This window comes from Fistularia commersonii, chromosome 35 (assembly GCF_037954325.1).
Source record: "Fistularia commersonii isolate RoL2024-O1a breed Wild chromosome 35, RoL_Fcom_v1.0, whole genome shotgun sequence".
NCBI classification, from domain to species: domain Eukaryota; kingdom Metazoa; phylum Chordata; class Actinopteri; order Syngnathiformes; family Fistulariidae; genus Fistularia; species Fistularia commersonii.
In genome coordinates, this window is record NC_141318.1 from 1,511,230 (window position 1) to 1,532,450 (window position 21,221).

At 47.3% G+C, this 21,221-nt stretch overlaps 3 protein-coding genes across 3 annotated transcripts in view; 1 reads left to right on the top strand and 2 right to left on the bottom strand.

The window, feature by feature from the left end:
• The window catches only part of wwc1 (WW and C2 domain containing 1), a 30,671-nt gene extending 29,252 nt beyond the window's left edge, over positions 1-1,419 (bottom strand). The window contains exon 1 of the mRNA XM_086142160.1: positions 1,037-1,419. The gene's annotated coding sequence lies outside the window, so the exon portion shown is untranslated. The remainder of the gene's footprint in view (positions 1-1,036) is intronic.
• Positions 162-10,728, top strand: arl10 (ADP-ribosylation factor-like 10). The gene is made up of 4 exons (XM_086142168.1): positions 162-447; positions 3,054-3,246; positions 9,067-9,242; positions 9,461-10,728. The coding sequence occupies exons 1-4, from the start codon at positions 310-312 to the stop codon at positions 9,632-9,634; spliced, it is 681 nt and encodes a 226-aa protein (XP_085998294.1). The 5' UTR covers positions 162-309; the 3' UTR covers positions 9,635-10,728.
• Positions 10,729-11,949: 1,221 nt separating this feature from the next.
• Positions 11,950-20,757, bottom strand: nop16 (NOP16 nucleolar protein homolog (yeast)). Its single transcript, XM_086142169.1, has 5 exons — positions 20,580-20,757; positions 19,832-19,940; positions 18,533-18,605; positions 16,140-16,246; positions 11,950-15,047 (listed from the first exon to the last, which is right to left on the bottom strand). The coding sequence occupies exons 1-5, from the start codon at positions 20,684-20,686 to the stop codon at positions 14,904-14,906; spliced, it is 540 nt and encodes a 179-aa protein (XP_085998295.1). The 5' UTR covers positions 20,687-20,757; the 3' UTR covers positions 11,950-14,903.
• Between the last annotated feature and the right edge of the window lie 464 nt (positions 20,758-21,221).

The following is a 21,221-nucleotide window of genomic DNA, read 5'->3' on the forward strand; positions in this document are numbered from 1 at the left end:
TTGTGTAGGAGGAAGCTACAAACGGAAGCTCATATATAATTTGACATTTCTAACCGGAGGACTCAACGTTTACTCGAGTAAAAGTACTCCGTTACTTCCGGGCCCGCCCTCTGCACCTGAACGCACACTGAGAAGGCGCGTCTCCAGAAAAAGAGAGAGAGAGAGAGAGAGAGAAAAAGAGAAAGAGAGAAAGCGAGAGGGAGGGCGGTGCTATATTTACAGGCTGTCCGTGAACACAACGCAAAACCAGCCCTGGTTTGCGGTGCGGTCCCGCAGCGGCGCGCAGCCCGAGCACCGCCCGCCCCGCCGATGGTTCTCCTCCGGCACATCTCCATCGCGCTGACCGCCGCCGTGGCCGCGCTGGGCTCCGCGCTCTTCATCGCCCTCAACTACTTCTACCGGCGGCGGATATGGTCCCCGCAGGCGGAGTACCGCACGATCACGGAGGTGAGACGGGTTTGTTTTCCGATCAAAGTGTCAAAGTTGGCGGGGGGGGGGAAATGGAGGTTCGGATGGAGGCTCTGGAGGAGAAGATGGGAAATGTGAAGATGAAGGTCTTCGAGGAGATGGTGAGCGAAAAGACGATGGCGATGAAGGGGAAACTTTGGGGGAAGATGATGCGTGAAGGTGACGGCGGGTCCAACGGGAAACCCGAAACTACTTCCTGTCCGTCTCGTTGAGGACGGCGTGGAATGTGTCCACGGATGGCGAGGAGGCCGAGGACTCCGTGTCGCCGATTCACGAATCCAAAGGGAACCAAGGCCGTCGACCCTCCGTTTGTGATGTTTACCGATAGGTTGACTGTCGAGCGGTCGCCGTGGAAACAGCCGCACGCCTTACCGGCGATGCACGTGCCGTCGGCACGGGTGTTTACTCCCCCTTCAAGCGGGAAAATTACCGACGGCAGGAAACACCGAGAGGCAACCAAGAAGCCGATGGGTGTCTAAAAAGAAATCCGTTTGCGCGTAATCTCGTTTCGTCGATCTGACCGATCTTAAACTTCGACGGCCGGGATGGAGAGGGGGCGTTAACTTACGGCGAGGGCTTTTAGCTTCCCGGCGAGAAGGTCGGAAGTCTCCGTGGGGGTTCCTCAAAGTCCAGGAACATCTAGGAGATCCTGAATTGTGTGAACGACAGGCTGAATGGTTGCTGGAAAAGAAATATTTGTGGCCGTATTTGGTAATAGTGCTAGAAACAAGCGGGTAAACAAACAACGCTAGCTGTTAGCAGTTAGCGGACAAAGTTCACTGCGATAAAGAAGGAAAATAAAGAGTGGACGGTGGAGCGGCGAGGAGATAAGAAGCAAACAGAGACGTCAGAGAGGAAAAGTCCAGGAGCCGGCGGACAAACCTGCCACATGTGCTGACCCTTGGACTTTTGGGGGGCCACCCATGTAGCCTATCCCTACATGAGACCTTCCATACCGTGTTGCTGATCTGAGCACAAAAATATATTTTTAATTAAAAAAAAAGTGAAAATTCCTGTAAAAACTTTGGATGATTTTAAGGAATTTTTGCATTTTTTTTCAGATTTTTATAAATTCATGTGTCATTTTTTTTTTTTTCGAACGAATTAAAGAGTGTCTGGTTTTATTCGGTCGTCACATTTGACTTGTATGCCCGTTAATCTGAACAACAACAAATTCATTTATTCATTGAGCAGCTGGAGCCCATCCCCGTCGTCAGTACCGACCGCAGATGTGGTGGAGGATGACATTTCGCGGAGGCGAAGTTCGCCTCCCGGCGCCGCCGCGAGCTAAACAGCAACCCTGGTTGGCAGCCGGTCATGAAGAGAGGAGCCGGAACAAAAAGGAAGTGGAAGCGTAATTCGCCGATACGCCGGCTGCCTCCCGGGTTGGGGACGGGGCAAACGCATTTTCTACGGCTTGAGTCTGAAGTCACGGCAATAAAGAAGTGCTCTGTGGCATCTTCTATTAAAGCGTGATATCATGAATTTGGCCTCCGGTGGCTTGCGCTCGCTGATTTATATTCTTGGAGGTTATGAAGTGCACTTGCGCCGCCGCTGGCCGACTCCCACTGCCATCCGGGGGCTTTTAATTTGGATACATAATAACGGTGATGATCCGAGGGGGTAGGAAGCACCAAGCATACCCCCTTCCCCCCCGCGCATGCCGCAGTTAGCTTTATTAAAAACGTAGAAAATAAGACCCATTTTCTTTTTTAATTAGCATTTCAAAGGGATCCAAAGTGGTGGGACGGGAGACGTTTGTTTATGGTGAACAAAGGGGGCCAGGCCTCACCTCCCCTTTAGGATTCTGGGATCAGAAGTACCTCAGGTACCGTCCGAAAACACAGTATTCGTATCGTCGGGAGAGTATGTCAATACTTGGATCAGATACCGCAGAGTACCCCAGGAACCTATTTGAAAGTGTACCCCCTCTCAGATGATTGGTTGGTGATCGGTCACTGTCCAAGATCAATTCGGACTACGTCCTGGTCTGGTCTCGAACCCCCTGATCTGGGTTGGACACAAAAAACAAACAGAAAGTGATGTCAGGAGGTGCCTCTGGAAATACGTTTGCTAGGCTACCTTAGTGGTGAACCTCGGCAGGGTCCCAGAAGGTCCCAGAAGGTCCCAGAAGGTCCCAGAAGGTCCCAGAAGGCAACATCACAGAGTGACTGGTCCGGAACCAGATTCAAGGCTATTCAAGGCTCAATCTGACACATCACCAAAGGCTGTTTTGCGCTAGAACTTGAAAAGGTGACTGGGCTTTAAGCCAATGAATTTTGGACCGTGACTTCTTCTGGACCCGCCCTTCTCAACTCTGGACCCGGAGCAAACTGCGACTTGGTCCTACCTCTGATGTACAGCATGTACTTCTGAATTGATTTTTTTGTTGTCCCACTCGTTGTCACAGATACGCAGCTTCAAGTATTCTTTTTCCGGGTATCAGAAGGTGATAGTAGCAAATACCTGACATGGTTTTGCAGTAAATGTGTACCCAGAGTCAACACGGGGCAGGACTTGTATTCCTTTTCTCATTAAACGCTTCGGTCCGTATGGATTCTGAGTGTCTCTGCTTCGTCCCGCAGGAGGAGGAGGAGGAAGAAGAGCGCGGGAAACGGCAGGTCCTGGTCCTGGGTCTGGACGGGGCCGGCAAGAGCAGCATGCTGCAGGGCCTGGCGCCCGGCGGGCCCGCCGCCAAGAGGGGCTTCTGCCGACCGACTCGCGGCTTCAACTTCATGAGCCTGAAGGCGCCAGCGTGCCAGCTGGACTTCCTGGAGAGTAAGAGCCCCACACCGGTGTTTGACATTCAGATGGCGTTCGTTCCAGACTTTCGGACACATCGAGGGGGTTGAAGGATCACTTCTTGTTCCGTCTTGTAACTAGACTAGAAAGTAACTACGGTATATAAAGCCAAACAAAACTATCGGTTTAGTCCAACTTTCTTCATCTCGGTTTGTTCCCTCAGAAACTGTTTGGTGTCCTTTACTTGGTGCATTTATCTGCTTGCTTCCTCCACTTCGGTACTTAAGCATACATGTTGAATTCTTTGGCGCCTGCTCTTTTGACCTTGAGTTTGAGTTCCGCTTCGTAACCATGTCTCTTAGCGGATGCCATTTTTGGCGGTCCTCAGTAGACCAGGGGTCGGGAGGCTGACCTCCATGACCTCCGGAGGAACTTTTAGACAGAATTGTTAATCACGCCGCAGAAAGGCGGGTCGGAGGTCCACCGGCTTCCTGCCAAACAGAAGAAATGGAAAGTCGTCTTTGTCGTCTGGTCGGACGCAAACGCTCGGAATGTCTCGCGGTGATAGACAGAGTCATCACTCCAGGCAATGAGCCTTTCTGCACCTGTGGGCAGCACATGAATCATAAGATTGGGGATGGAGAAGGTGAAGGAGGTGAAGACCCTTCATCTTCTCCATCCCCTTAACCTTCTCAATCCCTTCACCTTCCCCATCCCCTTTCACCTTCAACTTCTCCATCTCCTTCACCTTCATCCCCTTCATCTCCTCCATCCCTTTAACCTCCCCCATCCCCTTTCCCCTTCACCTTCTCCATCACCTTCACCTTCTCCATCTCCTTCACCTTCTCCATCCCCTTTCACCCTCATCTCCTTCACCTTCACCTCCTCCATCCCCTTCACCTTCACCTTCTCCATCTCCTCCTTCTCCTTCTCCATCCCCCTCACCTTCACCTTCTCCATCCCCTTCACCTTCTCCATCCCCTTTCACCTTCTCCACCCCCTTTCACCTTCACCTTCTCCATCCCCTTTCACCTTCACCTTCTCCATCCCTTTCACCTTCACGTTCTCCATCCCCTTCACCTTCTCCTTCACCTTCACCTTCTCCATCCCCTTCACCTTCACGTTCTCCATCCCCTTCACCTTCTCCTTCACCTTCACCTTCTCCATCTCCTTCACCTTCTCCATCCCCTTCACCTTCACCTTCTCCATCTCCACCCCCCCACCTTCATCTCCTGCACCTTCACCCGGTCTTCTCCAGCCGTCCTGGACCCTCTGCGGTTCTGCTCCCTGCTAAAGGGCGAGGAACTCCACGTCACCTTCCCCGCCCGGCATGTTTTCTGGGATGGCGTTGACGCAGACGCGTGTTGACGGCCTCACGTGCACGGCGAAGCTGTGGGCGAAGGGAAGGGAAGGGAAGGGGAGTCGGGAGTCGGGAGTCGGGAAGAGCTTAGGAAAGAAAACAAGCTTTGAAGTCGAAATGAAAGCGCTGTGAAGTTTCGGGGGAAGAATCAAAGAGACGTTCCTCCAGAGATTGGTACTTTACATTGGTTTGAACATCCGCTCTTTGGTGGTAATCTGGATTAAACAGGCTGTTAACGCACACGTCTGACTGTCTGGAGGGTTCATGTTCCTTCAAGAAACTCAACGCTGTGATCGGATGCAGAGATACAGCTGGAGATGGATGGATGGATGGATGGATGGATGGATGGATGGATGGATGGATGAATTATTGGATAAATAAATGAATGAATGAATGGATGGATAGATGATGGATGGATAAAGTATTGGCTAGATAAATGAATGAATGAATGAATGAATGAATTGATTAATGAATGATAGATGGATGGGCGGATAAGATGGATGGATGGATGGATGGATGGATAGACAAATTATTGGATAGATAAATGAATGGATGAATGAATGGATGGATCAATTGATGTATAGGTGAATGAATGGATGAATGGATAGATGGGTTATAGGATGGGTAAATTATTGGATGGATAAATGAATGAAAGAATGCCTAAATGGATTAATGAATGAAAGAATGAATTGATTAATGAAAAGATAGATCAATTGATGGATGGATGGATAAATTATTGGATGAAGGAATGAATGAATGGATAGATGGGTGACAGGATGAATAAATTATTGGATGGATGAATGAATGAATCAATTGATAAATGAATGGTTGGTTGGATGGATTAATGAATGGATAGATGTTGAACTAATGAATGAATGGATGAATGAACGGATAGCTGGATCAAACCTGGAGTCAGGATTATGAGCATAGAGACATGATATCGGATTATAAAGCTATAAACCAGGATTAAGAAGAAAGATTTAACCTCAGATTATGAATCATATCATTTGAGATTGAGAAAAAAAGGAAATTAAAATCTGGGATTATGAAGGAAGATATAATCTGAGATGATGAGTTTATCTCAGATGATATAAAACGATATGATGTCAGATTAAGAGGAAAATGGAGGCGGGATTTAGTCGCACCGTCGTGACCGAACGAGCTTTTCCCCTGAAGACGCACCGAGAAAACCATAATCAAACAATATTTTGATCAAATACAACAAAGTTGCTCCTCCAATTCTAAATGTGGACCGAAGATAATCCCATCCAGGTGGTTTCCGTCCAAATAAGTCAGGATTGGATGCTAAAAACCCCCGCTAACTCGCCCCTCGGTGGGGCCGTAACATCGTCAACTCGGCGTCCCGGCGGGGAGAAGGCAGCGCTAATTAGCTGCCGAGGCGGCGGCGCATTAATTAACGGCGTGCAAATGAAGCGGTGAATTTCAATGGCGCCGCTCGTTCTGCTGGTGTTGTTCTTTAAGGGACACGCAGGACGCCGATGGGGGGGGGGGGGGTATCGGCGACAAATCACCATGGCGACCAATACTGTGACGCAGTAGCGTCGGAAGCTAACCGGTGACAAGACGGTTAGCTGATGATATTTTTTGCCACACGTGGAAAGATTTAGATTGTAATTCCAGCCAGATTAATAAGGAAGGTCGGCTGCGTAGCTAATGCGCTATTACCGGCCTTCGCGGCGCCCTCGTCTGATTCGCCGGCCGATTGAGACGTGATGTCCCATCACGTTCCGCTTCCCTGATGTTCTATTCAGAGCTACAGCAGGTTCTCCAGAATCTGACGATCGTGGCTCGGAATAGTAAGAAGTCCTCCTTCAGGGCCTTTGGCGCCGGCAAGTGATCGGGCTTCAAAGAAACAAGCTGCAGCTAGCGCAGCGAACCGCTCTGTCCTCCATTTTTGTAGTCCAGTTAGGCTTCGCCAGTGCTGCTCCCTCCTTCGCAGCTAGCCGTTGTTGTTTTGATATTCCCGCTAATTCCTGTGCTACTGGCGCTACTTCCCGTGTCCCATCTCTCCCTTTTCACTGGCTGTTAGCAGTTGGTTTGGTGATTAGCACACGTTAGCACAACGATTAGCCTCCAACAAGCCAATCCCACTGACAAAACAAGTTACACCCACTGCATACACAAGCCATGCTATTGTCCACAGCTATCCGTGATCACTTGCCACATGTACTGCGCCCACTAGCCAACGAGGCTACAACTAGCCATGCCAACTTTCCCCAACTTGCCACGCCAATCGCCGCTGACTAGCTGTAGATGCCCACCGTCTCCATCTCGCCACGCCAACTGCCCCCAACGGGTGTGAACCGGTGCCGGCTAGCAACACTAATTGACCCCAGCTAGCCTCCCGAGGTGTCCAAGCCCGGTAATGAGTAGCGCCAGCTCACCAGATTTTCGTTTCCTGGTGGACACGTGACCTCAGAGGGACCTCATCTAGGAAAGTCTTCCTCTGAGCTGAAGGAAATGTTCAGGAGTCATTTGTGTACATGTGTGTTGAGAACCCCTGATGTTCCTCATCATCTGGTAAACAGCCTAAGTTATATTCCTTGGCTGTTGCTTAGCAACACGCCGCATTAGGCTCGGCGCTAACGGGTTGTGATGGGGGTCGCCTGCGGAGACAGGACGCCGGCCGTCGACGCGGCAACCGGCCGGCCAGGGAAAGAGAAAAAAAATAATAAAAATTTCCCCACCGCTGAGGTCGATAATTGGATTTCCTGACCGGCTGGTTCGGAGGCTCCGATTGGTGGACGCTGGGGGCGACGGGGGCAATAAGGACGTTCGGGGTCGCTAACGTTTTGGGGAACAAGAGGCGTCCGGCTGGAACATCTGAAAGAACCAGGAGAGCCTTGAAAAGAAACCCGATACGTGAAGGAGATGGATTTTCGCCGGCGGAAAGGCGGCCGAGTCGCACCAATGGGAGCGCGGCGGCGAGTCATGGCGGTGAGGCGTGTCGTGGCGGAGAATCAGATTCGAAGCGGCTCTGAGGTGAATTTGAGGAGGATTTTCAACGCCGTTTGTTCCCGTTACCTTTCACGTGATGCCAGAACACATGATACACAGTCCCGTGATCCCCAGGACTTTTATTTATTATCACACTTTTTTTAAGCACAACAGATTTGTCCTCTGGGGGGAAGATAGGACACACACACACACACACACACACACACACTGCTACATCCTAGCATGTGGGCTTGGTTTCCAAAATAAAATTAAAAAAATAAATACGCTGGCAGAATAAAATAAAATGAAACACAATCCAAAAAAAAAAAATAGGTATGAATTTTAGTTTTATTAATTTCTATCTAATCAATTTAATTGTATCGATTTTGTTTATTTTATTTTGTTTTTCGAACGCAGTTTTATTTTGAAAAATCTCGGGATCCTCCGTCTGCGGTTCTAATTTAAAAAGATCTGCAGCCAATTTTCAGCTCCGGAGCGCCGGGCCGTGAAACGCAAGTGAAACCATGACCGCGTTTCTTCACGCCCGACTCCTGCTTACTGCTGACACACACACACACACACACACACACACACACACACACAGACGCTGCTGAACGGCTACCTAGCTTCCTAAATTAGGTCGCTGGCTAGGAATTGGTTTCTCACGCCGGCCGTGCAGATGCTAACTCCGCCCTGGAACTGCGTGTTGTCCCGTGAACATGTCGGGCTCCGTTAGCATTAGCGTAGTAGCCGTTTGGCGGGTCAATATGGCTGTCAGAGGCCGACGCCATGTCATGTAAACAACAGAAGACAATGGTGAGTGGTTGAAAGCTAAAGCAGCGCTAGCAGCAGCAAACCAATACACGAACTGAAGTTGAAAGGCAGTATTTTGGGTGCTAATATACAGCTAACTTTAGCACCAGTCACCACTTTGTTTTGGGGTGAAACAAAGCAGCGTGCTAACTTACGATCAAGAACAACTGATGCTAAGTGTCTATGACACATGCATAAACAAGCTAATATCAAGCTAACATGAACCAGAGCCATTTGGGTTGTTTTTTTTTTTTGTTTTTTTTTTGCATTTGTTACAATACCGACCGCAGTTTAATTAATTTGACGTCCACAGTAGCATGCTAATATTTAGCAAACGTAGACAGGGACTGTCTTTTTTTTTGTTGGGTGTTTTTTGCAACTTAGAATAATTTGAATACTAAACGGCAGTCAGCTTATTGTTTTGTTGTTTTTATTTTAATTTTAATGCGAAACTTCAACTAACGCTCACTAAATGCGTAGCATGGCACTATTTACAGAAAGGCCAAATGGCTAAACACGCTAGCACCTAGCATGTCTGTTTTTTCTTGTGAATACGAATTAATGAGGGTTGTAAAGTGCATTGACTACCAGTATAAATACAAAAAAGGCAAAAAAAAAGTCAAGTTTAGCTTGCAGTACTTCACCGCTCAGCGATGTGAAAAAACTACAAAACAAAATGGACGGTCGCAAGTACCGTGTTTTGACACGTATGTTCTCGACTGCAGTCGGCGGGGGTGAGGACCTGCGGCGCTACTGGTCGGACTACCTGAGACGGACCCACGTCCTGGTCTACGTGGTGGACTCCTCGGACCGGAGCCGCCTCCCGCTGGCCAGGACGGAGCTGCACCGCCTCCTGAGGGTGGAGCCCCAGCTTCCCGTGGTCGTCCTGGGCAACAAGCAGGTAACCCAACATGAAGTCGCATTTGAAAAGCACGCACGTGCACACACACAAGCTGTTTTTTTTTTTTGCTGAATTAGCTGGAGGAAAGGGGGCGGAGCCGATTTAAGGGTTTAACCCCGACTGCCCCGTCAATCAAAACTGAATCCACGGCGACGCCCCTTGGTTTCTTCTAGTAACAGAACATCCCTGTGTGACCTCCTGGTTCTCCTCGCCCGCAGGACAAGCCCGGCGCCATCGGCGTGCCGGAGCTCCGCGAGGCCTTGTCCCTGGGCGCCGCCATCCACGACAGGAAGCTGTTCCTGCTGGCCGCCCAGCTGGGCTCAGACGGCACCCTGAGGAACTCCTGCCGCGGCCTGGACGCCTTCCAAGACCTCCTGCTCCGGCTGGTCTGAGGAGACGCCTCCGTCTTCACCACAAACACATCACTTTTTAAGTTTTAGAAGCTCCTCCGGCTCATCGTCCGGTGCTTTTTTTTTTGTTTTTCTTCGAGAATCGGTGACTCAGTCCACCTCCTGTTGTGACTCTAACATGTGATGGCCTCAGGACGGGCTGCAGATGATGAGGATGATGAAGGTGTGAACGGACAGATGGAGCAGAGGTCGGAGCATCAAGTGGGGATGGGACCTGTTTTCTAACCACAAAGTTGGTTTAGAAGAAACCTACAAAAAGCTCCTTTTGGAGTTGGAGGATCTAAACCAGGGGTCGGCAACCGGTGGCTCCGAGCGGCTTGGGAAAATAAATTATTAGGATTTAATTGAACTGTATTTTATTTGTGTTAGTTCCTTTTTTAGTTCTAAATTGGAAGATTTTTGTGCTCTTGAAATATTAAAATAAAATTATTTTAAAATTATTTTTTGACGCTCACAATAAACGTCACACTCGCGGAAGCCGGTATAGCCCCGAGGTAAAATAAATATTTATGAAGATATTTTGGAAATATTTCTTTTTTATTGTTTACCGACACAGTGATTTTTTTTTCCCAATTTATTTATAAAATTCAGGTCGAGGCTCCGCCACACGCTTTGGCCTTTCAAAATGTGTTCATTACATAAAAAAAATGTAATTTTCTCTGTAGCACTTCCTGGATTTCATAAGCAACACACTACACGCTTGTTTATACAAAGTGTAAAGGTAATAAAAAGCAATATATATACATATAGTGGTACCTTTATTTTAGACGTCAAAAAGTAATTGCGGCTCCCAGTGTTTTCTTTTCCGTGGAAACCGGGTCCAAACGGCTCTTTGGGTGTTAAAGGTTGCCGACCCCTGATCTAAAGCGACCTTCTGACATCTCGAGGTGGAGGTTATTTATTTCCTCGCAAGTTTCTGGCGTCTTCCTCTGAAAGGAGAAAATGTCGGGATACAGTGGAAGGCATCAGCGACCGCGGGGAAGCTACATGTGATAGCGTGACATATTGTATAAACACTGTTAATACTAGATGGTCGTTGTTGATTATCCAAGAATAAATACTGATCCAAATCAAAACGGACAGATTGGGTTCTCCCTGCTGATCTGCAAATTAGCGCAACGATTAGCACGATGGTTGCAGATGCAGGACGTTCTTCGACGGTGACGTCGCGCTAGCTTTAGCACGAGGAGGAGGGATTGATACGTCTAGACAGTTTAGCCGGGAGCCGCATTTGCATCCTTGAAGGTCGATGAGGAAGGTCAACGGGAGGCGTCACCGCCTCTTCTGGACCTCTCAGCAGGTCTGACCAGAGCTGTCAATCATCCTCGGGGTTAAAATCTGCCTTGTGAGGAGCGTCGGCTGGACAGAGCGCGGGTTAGCATCGCTGACGCCGCCCACATGCTAGTTGAGGTTCATTGCGAGTCTGCGTCAAGATTGGGAGAAGGAGCTTTTGGATCAGAAAAGCTGAAGTGCAGCGCGCACACACACACACACACACACACACACACACACACACACACACACACACATACATACACTTCACTGAAGGTATGGGATGATAGCAACAGTAGCTTGGGGATTAGCATGGAAGTAAACCGGACATGAGAATATGCTTGAGAGTTAACCTGACACTAAGCCTGAGAGTAAACTTGACTGTTAGCCTGGGATTCAGCATTAGCGTTAACCTGATACTATCTGAGTTAGCCTGAGGGTTAACCTGACAGTGTGGATGTGCATGAAAGAAAACCTGATGTGAAAAAAAGCCTGACCGTATGCCAAAGTTATCCTGAGAGCAAGCCTGAGAATAAACCTGACTCTAAGCCTGAGAGTAAACCTTGCCGTTAGCATGGCAGTAAACCTGACACGAGAGTAAGCCTGACAATTAACCTGACAGTAACCCCATGGTTAGCATGAAAGTAAACCTGACACGAAGCCTGAGAGCTAATCGAACAGTAGCGTGGGGGTTAGCATGGAAGTAAACCGGACATGAGAATAAACCTGACTTTAAGCCTGAGAGTAAACCTTGCCGTTAGCATGGGAGTAAACCTGACACGAGAGTAAGCCTAACAATTAACCTGACAGTTACCCGATGGTTAGCATGAGAGTAAACCTGACACCAAGCCCGAGAGTAAACTTGACCGTTAGCCTGGGATTCAGCATTAGCGTTAACGTGATACTATATGAGTTACCCTGAGGGTTAACCTGACAGTGTGTGAATGTACATGAAAGAAAACCTGATATGAATCTTCAATCTTCAATCTTTGTAGTTACTGCGAACAGCTAAGACAATTTATATTTCATTATATTTCTTATTCTTCCTCCTTTCCACTATTGTCTATTACTGTTATTTTTTACTTGAAACTCTGGCACAACAATTTCCTTCGGGATTAATAAAGTTGTTCTCATCTCATCTCATGATAAAAAGCCTAACTGTATGCCCAAGTTATCCTGAAAGTTAACCTGAGAGCAAGCCTGAGAATAAACCTGACTCTAAGCCTGAGAGTAAACCTTGCCGTTAGCATGAGAGTAAACCTGACACGAAGCCTGAGAGCTAATCAAACAGTAGCATGGGGGTTAGCATGGAAGTAAACCAGACATGAGAATATGCTTGAGAGTTAGCCTGACACTAAGCCTGAGAGTAAACTTGACCGTTAGCCTGGAATTAAGCATTAGTTTTAGCCTGAGGATTAACCTGACAGTGTGTTGATGTGCATGAAAGAAAACCTGATGTGAAAAAAAAGCCTATCCGTATGCCCAAGTTACCCCAGGAGCAAGCCTGAGAATAAACCTGACTCTAAGCCTGAGAGTAAACCTTGCCATTAGCATGAGAGTAAACCTGGCACAAGAGTAAGCCTGACAGTTAACCTGACAGTAACCCGATGGTTAGCATGAGAGTTAACCTGACAATAAACCTGAGAGTAAACTTGACCGTTAGCCTGGGATTCAGCATTAGCATTAACCTGATACTTCTCAAAGCCTGAGAGTAAACCTGACACAAGAGTAAGCCTGACAGTTAACCTGACAGTAACCTGATGGTTAAGCCTGAGAGTAAACCTGACATGACACTAACCCTGACAGTAAACCTGAGAGTTAACCCCAGTTGACCTGACTTGCTATGTTTGGTGAGCGTAGCAGTGTTAGCATGGAACGCTGCCCAGTTAGCGTCAGTCCCATTTCCCTCGTCCTGTTCCATATCTTGGCGCTCCAGTCCTGGCAGCAGCAGCAGCAGCAGCAGCGGCGGCGGCGGCGGCCCGTCTCCCTCTTGGCGTGGCGTGCAGATGGAGGCCTCTGATGTGAATCCATGCATGTCTCCACGGCGGGCGGCTGCTGCTCTTCCGTCCGCCTCCGTCCTTTCATCCCGGATCTTTTTTGGGGGCTGAAATTGAAAAAAGAAAAAATAGATGATGTGGTTCTCCGACAGAGACCCCATTGAGCAACAAGCCTTTCAAGTTCTTTGAACTTTATTTTTCTTAATATTCTGTAAACCGGATGAAGATTCAAGCTCGGATAAAGGTGGGCCGGAGGCAAGACACACACACACACACACACACACACACACACACACACACACAGACACGGTAGGCTAAACCGTCCGACGCGGGATTTTTTGATTGGCAGTCTGCTGCTGTGTGCTGGTTGCCATGGTAACCATGACAGCAGAGGGAGACAGATGAGTCAGTGCGAGCGATGGCGGCTTCTGAAACGCCCAAGAGGACGTCGGACGTCAAACGTCAGACAGGGAAGACACACACACACACACACACACACACACACACACACACACACACACACACACACACACACACACACGCAAGACTATTCCAAATATAATGGTTTCATCTTTGAATTTTTTTCCAACAGTATTATAACTGATTTTATTTTTCAAATGATTTCCCCTCCATCTTGCTTTATTTTTGTAAATTAATTCTATTTATTTAATTTGTCAGAAGATTTATTCGTGATTTTCTTTTTGCAAAAAACATTGATTTTCTCTGGAAGACAGCAGAGCGATACTGTAACCATGGTAACAGAGACAGGGCTTGAACATGCTTTTTGGAAAAGATCACAACCGGAGGAAGTGTATGCGGAACGGACTTCCTGTGGTGGTTTTGGCAACACACACACACACACACAGACACACACACAGACACACACACACGTTAATCCTTATGTGCACCACTTGCTTGAGTTTCTTTCAGGCTCACTTGTTTGATGAGGATTTTGATAGCTTTAGCTCAAACTGACATTCGCTTACACACACACACACACACACACACACACACACACACACACACACACACACACACACACACACACACACACACACACACACACACACACACACACACAGATTGTTTATATTTTGACCACTTGTAGGGGTTGAAGGTCGGCGGACGTCTCAGCCGGACGCGGCGTTGATCTGAATACGAGATAATGACGGATTGAAAAGACACAACGGTTCATTTTTGGAGTAGATTTTCAAAAGAAAGATTGTATCAGAAAAATATTTAAAAAGAAAAAGGGAATTTCGCTAATCCTGCCTTTTTGGGGGAACAATCCAGAACAAAAGTAGTTTAAATTCCTAGTATTTTGGCTTATTTTACAATCAAGTGTGACAGAAGATGCACGTTCTTTGCCGTGGTTCATCCTGCACAAAAAAATCCGGCGAAAAATCAGCCGGCGTGAGAACGGTGCATCAACTCTGTGCTTGGTGTGTGTGTGTGTGTGTGTTGGAGGGGATCACACAGCTCATGTATCCCGGCTGCGCCTCTGGTCGACGACGAAGACGGGAGATGACGATGGAGGGCGTCGACCTTCGCTCAACCCGAACCTCAGCTGCTCCAAACACATTTGCACTTTTGAGCAAAACCCCGGCTAGAAACCGACCATCAGACGGCGAGGAAGGTGGAGAATCTTCCACGAGAAAGAGAGAAGAGACAAAGACCTCCAGGTTGGGAAGATGTTTTTTTTTTTTTTTTAAAGCAGATTAAACTTGCAGGCGCTTTATTCCCACATTAATGAAAATATAAAAGACGTCGTATAATTGCCTCATAAGAATTTGAGCGACGCTCCCGGGCTCCTTGGTCGCAGTTCGGGTGTCATGTGACCAACAGCCCGGACACTTACATACACACACACACACACACACACAGTCCACCAGGAAGGAGACGCCGCTCGAAGCGCCCGTCCATCAAAACCTCCGGCGAGCTCTTCACTTCCTGTCCGAGAGGAGCGCCGTCCACGGCTCCTCCTATTGGGCCATCGGCTCCGGGGCGGCGAGCGAGGCGACGAAGGCCTGGTAGAGCTGCGGGTGGCAGCGCTTGTACTGGTCGATCTTCCTCTTGATCTGCTTGGGCGTGTCCTGGTAGTAGTTCTTCTCGTCTCTGGCCATGGCCTGAGGAGGAGGGAGGACGGAGGAGGGTCAGCCTGGTGGATCCACAGCCCAAAGCCTGGAGAACATCGCTTTGGGATCTGAATACTTCCTGCTTTGCAACCAGAGAGAAGCCTGAGCCAACCAGAACACATGGTGGGCATGCAACGCAGATGCCATCTGCTGCTATGACAGATGGCTGCAGGACACACACACACACACACACACACACACACGGACGGACGCAAACACACACAGGAAGGTGGCAATTTAAAAAAAAAAGGGAAAAGTCATAAAACATAAATGGACTCAGCTTTATCGGTTAGAAAAGTCAGATGCTTTGCATCTTTGCGTGCATGTTTAAGTTGGAGAAAGGACACACACACACACACACACAAACAGACAGACAGACAGACACACACACACACACACACACACACACACAAGGTGGCAATTGAAAAAAAAGTAAAGAGTCATAAACAGACTCAGTCTTTGCGGTTAGAAAAGTGATGCTTCGCATGCATGTTTACGTTGGAGAAAGGACACACACACACATGCACGCATGCGCGCACACACACACAGACAGACAGAGACACACACACACACGAGGTGGCAATTAAAAAAAAGGTCAAAAATCATAAACAGACTCAGTCTTAGTGGTTAGAAAAGTCTGATGCTTCACATGCATGTTTGAGTTGAAGGACACACACACACACACAAAATTCCGAAATGGTCTGTCTGCCTTCACACACACACACACACACACAAGCAATCCTGCTATCACCCGCCGGCGACAAATTGTTGACATTTGAAACCTTTTTGATGGCACCTTTCACTGGAGAAGATATCGGTGGAAAGTGTTTTATCTTTCGTTAGTGAAGGAAGAACACACACACACACACACACACACACACACACACACACACACACACACACACACACACACACTGAATGACCTCCTCCGGCCCAGGAGGCGTCTTGCTCGGCGGCTCTGCTTCCCCCACGTCACATGACCGTGATGTCACAGCGCTGGACACGTGCCGCCATCTTTGTAGTCCCGCAGGAAAAGCGCCGCGGGCGAAAACACCTTGATTCTAACGGAGGGGCAGGTCCCACCTTGTAGTTCTCCTGGTGGTTCCTGATCATGTGCTGGACGTACTCGATCAGGTCCGTGGACAGAGTCTTGGTGTCCTTCTCTGGCAGGCTGGCTTCCTCCTCCAACTCTGGACACACACACACACACACACACACAGCATTAGGATCTTTCTATTGTTATTATTAAAATTATTATTGCTTCCACTTTGAGGGCAACAGGAGGAACGAGATGATAAATCATAATAATATAATAATGATAAGTGGGTTATTGAAGGTCAGTTTGGTGTAGCTGGTTTTTAAATTCCTAACTGAAAGAGCGGCAGGAGGCCTGAAGGGCCTTGGAAAGTTCTCTCATGACCGGGGAAAAAGTCTTCAAGGTTCATTTCCTGGGAATTTCTGAGGTCGATGCTGACAGAAGTTCATTTCAAAGTTTTTTTCGGGACAAAATTTCCTGTCCTGTTGTTAATTTTACGTCTCTGAAATTGTGATGACGCTCAGGAGTGACCTTTGACCTCTGGGAGTCCCTTTTTTCAGAAGTTTGTCAGGCGTTCTTCTGCTTCGGGTCGCTCCCTTCAGCCCAACCATCTAAATCCATCTGATCCTCGTCCTCCATCCATAAACCTCTTCTCTGTCCACGTCCAAACCAGCTCAGTCTCACTTTATCTCCAGAACATCTAACACGAGCTTTCTTATCCTCATCTGTCCCAGCCCGCACACTTCCTGCCTATTTTTGTTTGTTTATTTTTTTTTCCATCGCTATTTATTTTTGTTTCTCTATTTATACTTTCGTTTAGTTCTGGTTGTGTGTTTTCCACCCTCACCGTTCCTTGATGCTGTTCCATTATTGTCTGCTGCCTATTTATCTGCTGTCAATTCATACGTGGATGTCAATCTATCTTCTGTCTTTCTATTTATCCTCATATTCATTTTACTTTTTTTTTTTTTTTTGGACATTAGAACCGTTATGCTGTTGTCACAAAGGAGCTTCCCCTATGGGGACCATTAAAGTAACATGAATTGTGTCCGGCCACATAAGAAAGCGTTCAGGTGAATATCTACAATATGGATTCCCATGTACAGGTGGTCCTCAAACAGTCCAGAGCGTAGGAGAGTGTGGAAAAGAGGTGAAGAGACGGGCCAAGCAGGTTGGAATGGGTGGAGAAAAGTGTCAGGGGTACCAAGAGATAGAAGACTTTCAGCCAGAATAAAAGGAAAGGTGGACAAGACAGTGGTGAGACCAGAGATGATGTTTGGACTAGAAACTGTTCCAATGACCAAAAGACAGCAGGCAGAACTAGAGGTTGCAGAGATGAAGATGTTGAGGTTCTCTTTGGGAGTGACCAGGATGGAGAGGATCAGGAAGGAGTCTATCAGAGGAACAGCACATGTTAGATGTTTTGGAGAGAAGGTCAGAGAAGCCAGACTGAGATGGTTGGGTCATGGACAGAGGAGGGAGAGTGGACGGATGCTGGAATTGGCGGTCTAGATGAAGACCAAAGAGAAGATTTATGGACGTAGTGAGAAAGAATATGAAGGTAGTTGGTGTGAGAGAGGAGGATCCAGAGAATAGGGTTAGATGGAGAAAGTTGACTCGCTGTGGCGACACCTGAAGGGAAAAACCGAAAGAAGATGATGATGATGCACAGGTGGTCCTCACTTAACAACAGGGTTACGTTTCTATCATACAGTATCTGCATACATGTCGGCTGTTTGTACCGTGCTATTTTACCTTTTTTCCCCTTTACTGTTTATAATTGCATGACTATGGGTCAATTCCAAACACGGGTAAGCACAAACAATACACACTCCCTCACCGCTCTACTGAAAGTACATTTTTGTTTTAGTGTGAAAATCATGTTTTGTTATTTGAACACAGTAAAACATGGGCCCGTCTAGATTTTGGAAAAAAAAAAAAAAAAAAAGCTATCTTATTACACCAGTAAAGCAGTGTTGGGTACATGCACATATAAAACTAGTGGGGTTCAGAACCGCTCTAGATGTTCCTCCACCTGCTCTCACTGCCCATCACAGTGTTGTCTGCAGACACCAGCTCCTGTCAGATGATGAATGAAGCCCAAAGGAGACAAAAAAAAAAAAAAAAAATACAAATTTGGGTTTTGAGATAAGTTCTGCTTCCACGGCGGCCAAAAATGGGATTGGGACACCCCCGCCCCGCGGACACACACACACACACACACACACACAAACGCGGGGGCAACTGTTGCCGCTGCTCCTCTGGAAACTCCAGCCGTCTGACTGAAAGATCTGATTGTGCTTCAGACTCGGGAGAAACACTGCCCATTTTGTCGGGTCCTTTTCGCTCCGGTGGCACAAAAGACGTCAGAGACGGCGGCTGCGGTCGCCAAAACCGATAAGTCTCCTCCAAAACCTTGGAGGAGGGAGTGTTGACTTACGTTTGAGGATGTAGGGTTTGGTCACGATGTGGGCTTGGGCTTTGGGCTTGGGCTTGGGCTCAACCCCGGTGAGCTGAGGAGGAAGGAGAAGCGGTCAGTCGGAGTGGCGTCTCCGCCCAGAACGGGGAAACATTATTAATTACAACAATAACGGCCGCCGACATTGAAAAGAGAGCCGGAACAGAAGTGAAATATTCAGCTTCTGTTCGCTTTCTCCTCACAGAACCCTGAGATCCAGAGGACCTTCATCAGCCGCCGGCAATTTCCGCCCACGGTATTGATTTTTTTTTGGGGGGGATTTTAAAGATTAATATTCACTGTGCGGGCGAGAGGAAATGAAACTCTGCCGCTGTCTCCGCACCCGCTCCATCCACATTGCGATCGTCGCGCCAGTAGGCAGCGCCGTGTCTTCAAACCTCACCCTTCATTCATTTGTTATGAAGAAATAATCCCTTCCTGCCCTTCTGGCTCTCCACTTCATTTATTCCCAATTCAATTACTTCTAGTTCACCTCTGTTCTCCGTCGCCCTGCGAGCTGTAATAACGCCGCCGGGTCCAAATAGACGGAACCGATCGATGAGGTAGCTCGGAATTCTGGGCTCGAAAAACAGAATTGGCTTGTGGGAAATTTAACGGGAAGATGCGGCTTGGTGGGTAAAGTGGAAGGTCGCCGGTTTGCTTCCCATCCCCGTCTGTGTGCCGAAGTGTCCTTGGGAGGGACACCGAACCCCCGACACCTTCTTATTAATGCCAGGGGTGTTAATTTCTCGCTTTTAGACAAATCTGGACACACTCATTCACCTCTTGAGGGAAAAACAATCATCTGATCCCTCACAGATGACACTCTGCTGGCCCCTGCTGGCAGAAACAGGACTGGAGCAGCAGAAATATAGTTTAAAAAACTTTATATGAGAGGTAAAATGATGTTTTTTAAACTATAAAAGCCATGATAGAATGGTGAAATAAAACAGACTGCGGGGAAATAAGTCAGTAAATAATCGAGGTTTTGGCTGCGTACAAAAATCCGCCGGTTGATTCCAAACTGCGTCCAGTCTCTACTCGAGAGAGAGTTCAGGGATGTGAGGCGGTGAAATACAAATAAGAGACTTTCGATTCATATTTCCAATTTACATCATTGCGGAGGGTCCTGGAATTATCGTCTAAATACACAAAGACTTGACAGCGACAGCCACTGCCATCCACAGCGAGTAAAACAAAGTGTCGTCGTCTTTAGTAAGGACTACAAATGAATGCGTATCAGCAGAACGATAGAAATATAAGTGTGTGTGTGTCACTCACTCTCTGCTTGGCAAAGGGGATGCTGTGGTTGGGGTCGAAGGACAGGCCCATGTTCCCCAAGTTCCTCGCCGTGGACTTCCAGTTGTCCCACCCATTGCGAATATGCTGACTGAGAGTGGGAAGAAACGCAACGGGTTTCAGGGGGACAAAGGTGCTCAGAACTCAAAGCACAACAGATTTATCATTCAGTGTTTAAAGTGTTTTAGTGTTTTCAGTGATGCACCCTGAAACACTATTTACCCCGACAACTTTAAACAATCGTGTCCTCTATTTTCCTGCATATTAAGGACATTGCATTTTGTAAACATCAGGTAAGACAGACAAAACACAGAAGCTAGCTCAGGGCTAGAAGAAAGCATTGAGATAAAATGAACTGCTTCATGTTGTTTACATTTCCCACATCTTGTCCACAAAATAGATGAAGTATGGCTACTACTACTACCAATAGTTACCTGAAGCGCTCTATATGATTCATTTTTTAACACTTTTGAAGAAATAAGGGTTCATTCTTCAACACACGTATATATTTTCATAAATGTAAACATGCTGGGTACTGAACTACGACAATTTTCTGTTACCCGACGAATACAGTTGAAGCGATACTTCCACTTTTATTATCCCCCACAACATATTAAAGAGTGTTAGTCTTATTTCATCTGTTAAATCACAAAATCCCCCAGTTAGGTGTTTTCAAGAGGCTAGCTACATGCTAGCGTTAGCTCGCTATGCTAGCGCGCCGCGGGCTCACTTCTCTATCCTGGGTCGGGACTTCCTGATGAACTTCTTCTTGAGATTCTTCCGGTTCCTATTGTAGTCGAACTTCTTTCTCTTCGCGGATTGCTTGGCTTTCGGCATGTTTTCCGGCTTGTTTGGACGCCGAGCAGACGTGTGTCTGCGATTGTGCGAGGACAAACAACGTGTAGTGTCTGGGAAGGAAAGGAGTTTAGTTCCGGTCACGTGATCTAAAGCCACGCCCCTCTGCCATTTTTTCCCTTCCTTTAAATCTTTATTGTTTTTTGTTGAACGACAAGAAGAAATTAGGCTCAAATCTAGCTGTATTTAGATCATAAAATGGAAAGAAACGAACTAGAAACATCTACAACACATGATAATATATAGATAAGATTCAGAAAACTTGCCAAATAAACTAAAGACAAGAGAAGACAGTGTTGGACAATGCGAGTAAGAAAGTTGTTTTGCAAATATTAGGGGTTTGCAAAGTATTTACTTTAAGGATGGAGAGTACCACAAAGTATGTCATGCAAACAAAGAAATGACACACAATGTTTTCAGCCTGTTCAGAAAAGCTGTGACACAATTATAACGTTTTCCTGTTCAACTGGATTTTGCAGGCAAATTGCAAAAAAACCCTGCAGCTATTACCTTTATC

Coding starts and splice junctions, on each gene's coding strand:
- arl10 (XM_086142168.1), top strand. CDS start 310: ATGGTTCTCCTCCGGCACATCTCCATCGCGCTGACCGCCGCCGTGGCC. Junction 448..3,053: donor AGTACCGCACGATCACGGAG/GTGAGACGGGTT, acceptor TTCGTCCCGCAG/GAGGAGGAGGAGGAAGAAGA. Junction 9,243..9,460: donor TCGTCCTGGGCAACAAGCAG/GTAACCCAACAT, acceptor CCTCGCCCGCAG/GACAAGCCCGGCGCCATCGG.
- nop16 (XM_086142169.1), bottom strand. CDS start 20,686: ATGCCGAAAGCCAAGCAATCCGCGAAGAGAAAGAAGTTCGACTACAAT. Junction 19,941..20,579: donor TCCCGACCCAGGATAGAGAA/GTGAGCCCGCGG, acceptor TCCCACTCTCAG/TCAGCATATTCGCAATGGGT. Junction 15,048..16,139: donor ACCACCAGGAGAACTACAAG/GTGGGACCTGCC, acceptor CCTCCTCCTCAG/GCCATGGCCAGAGACGAGAA.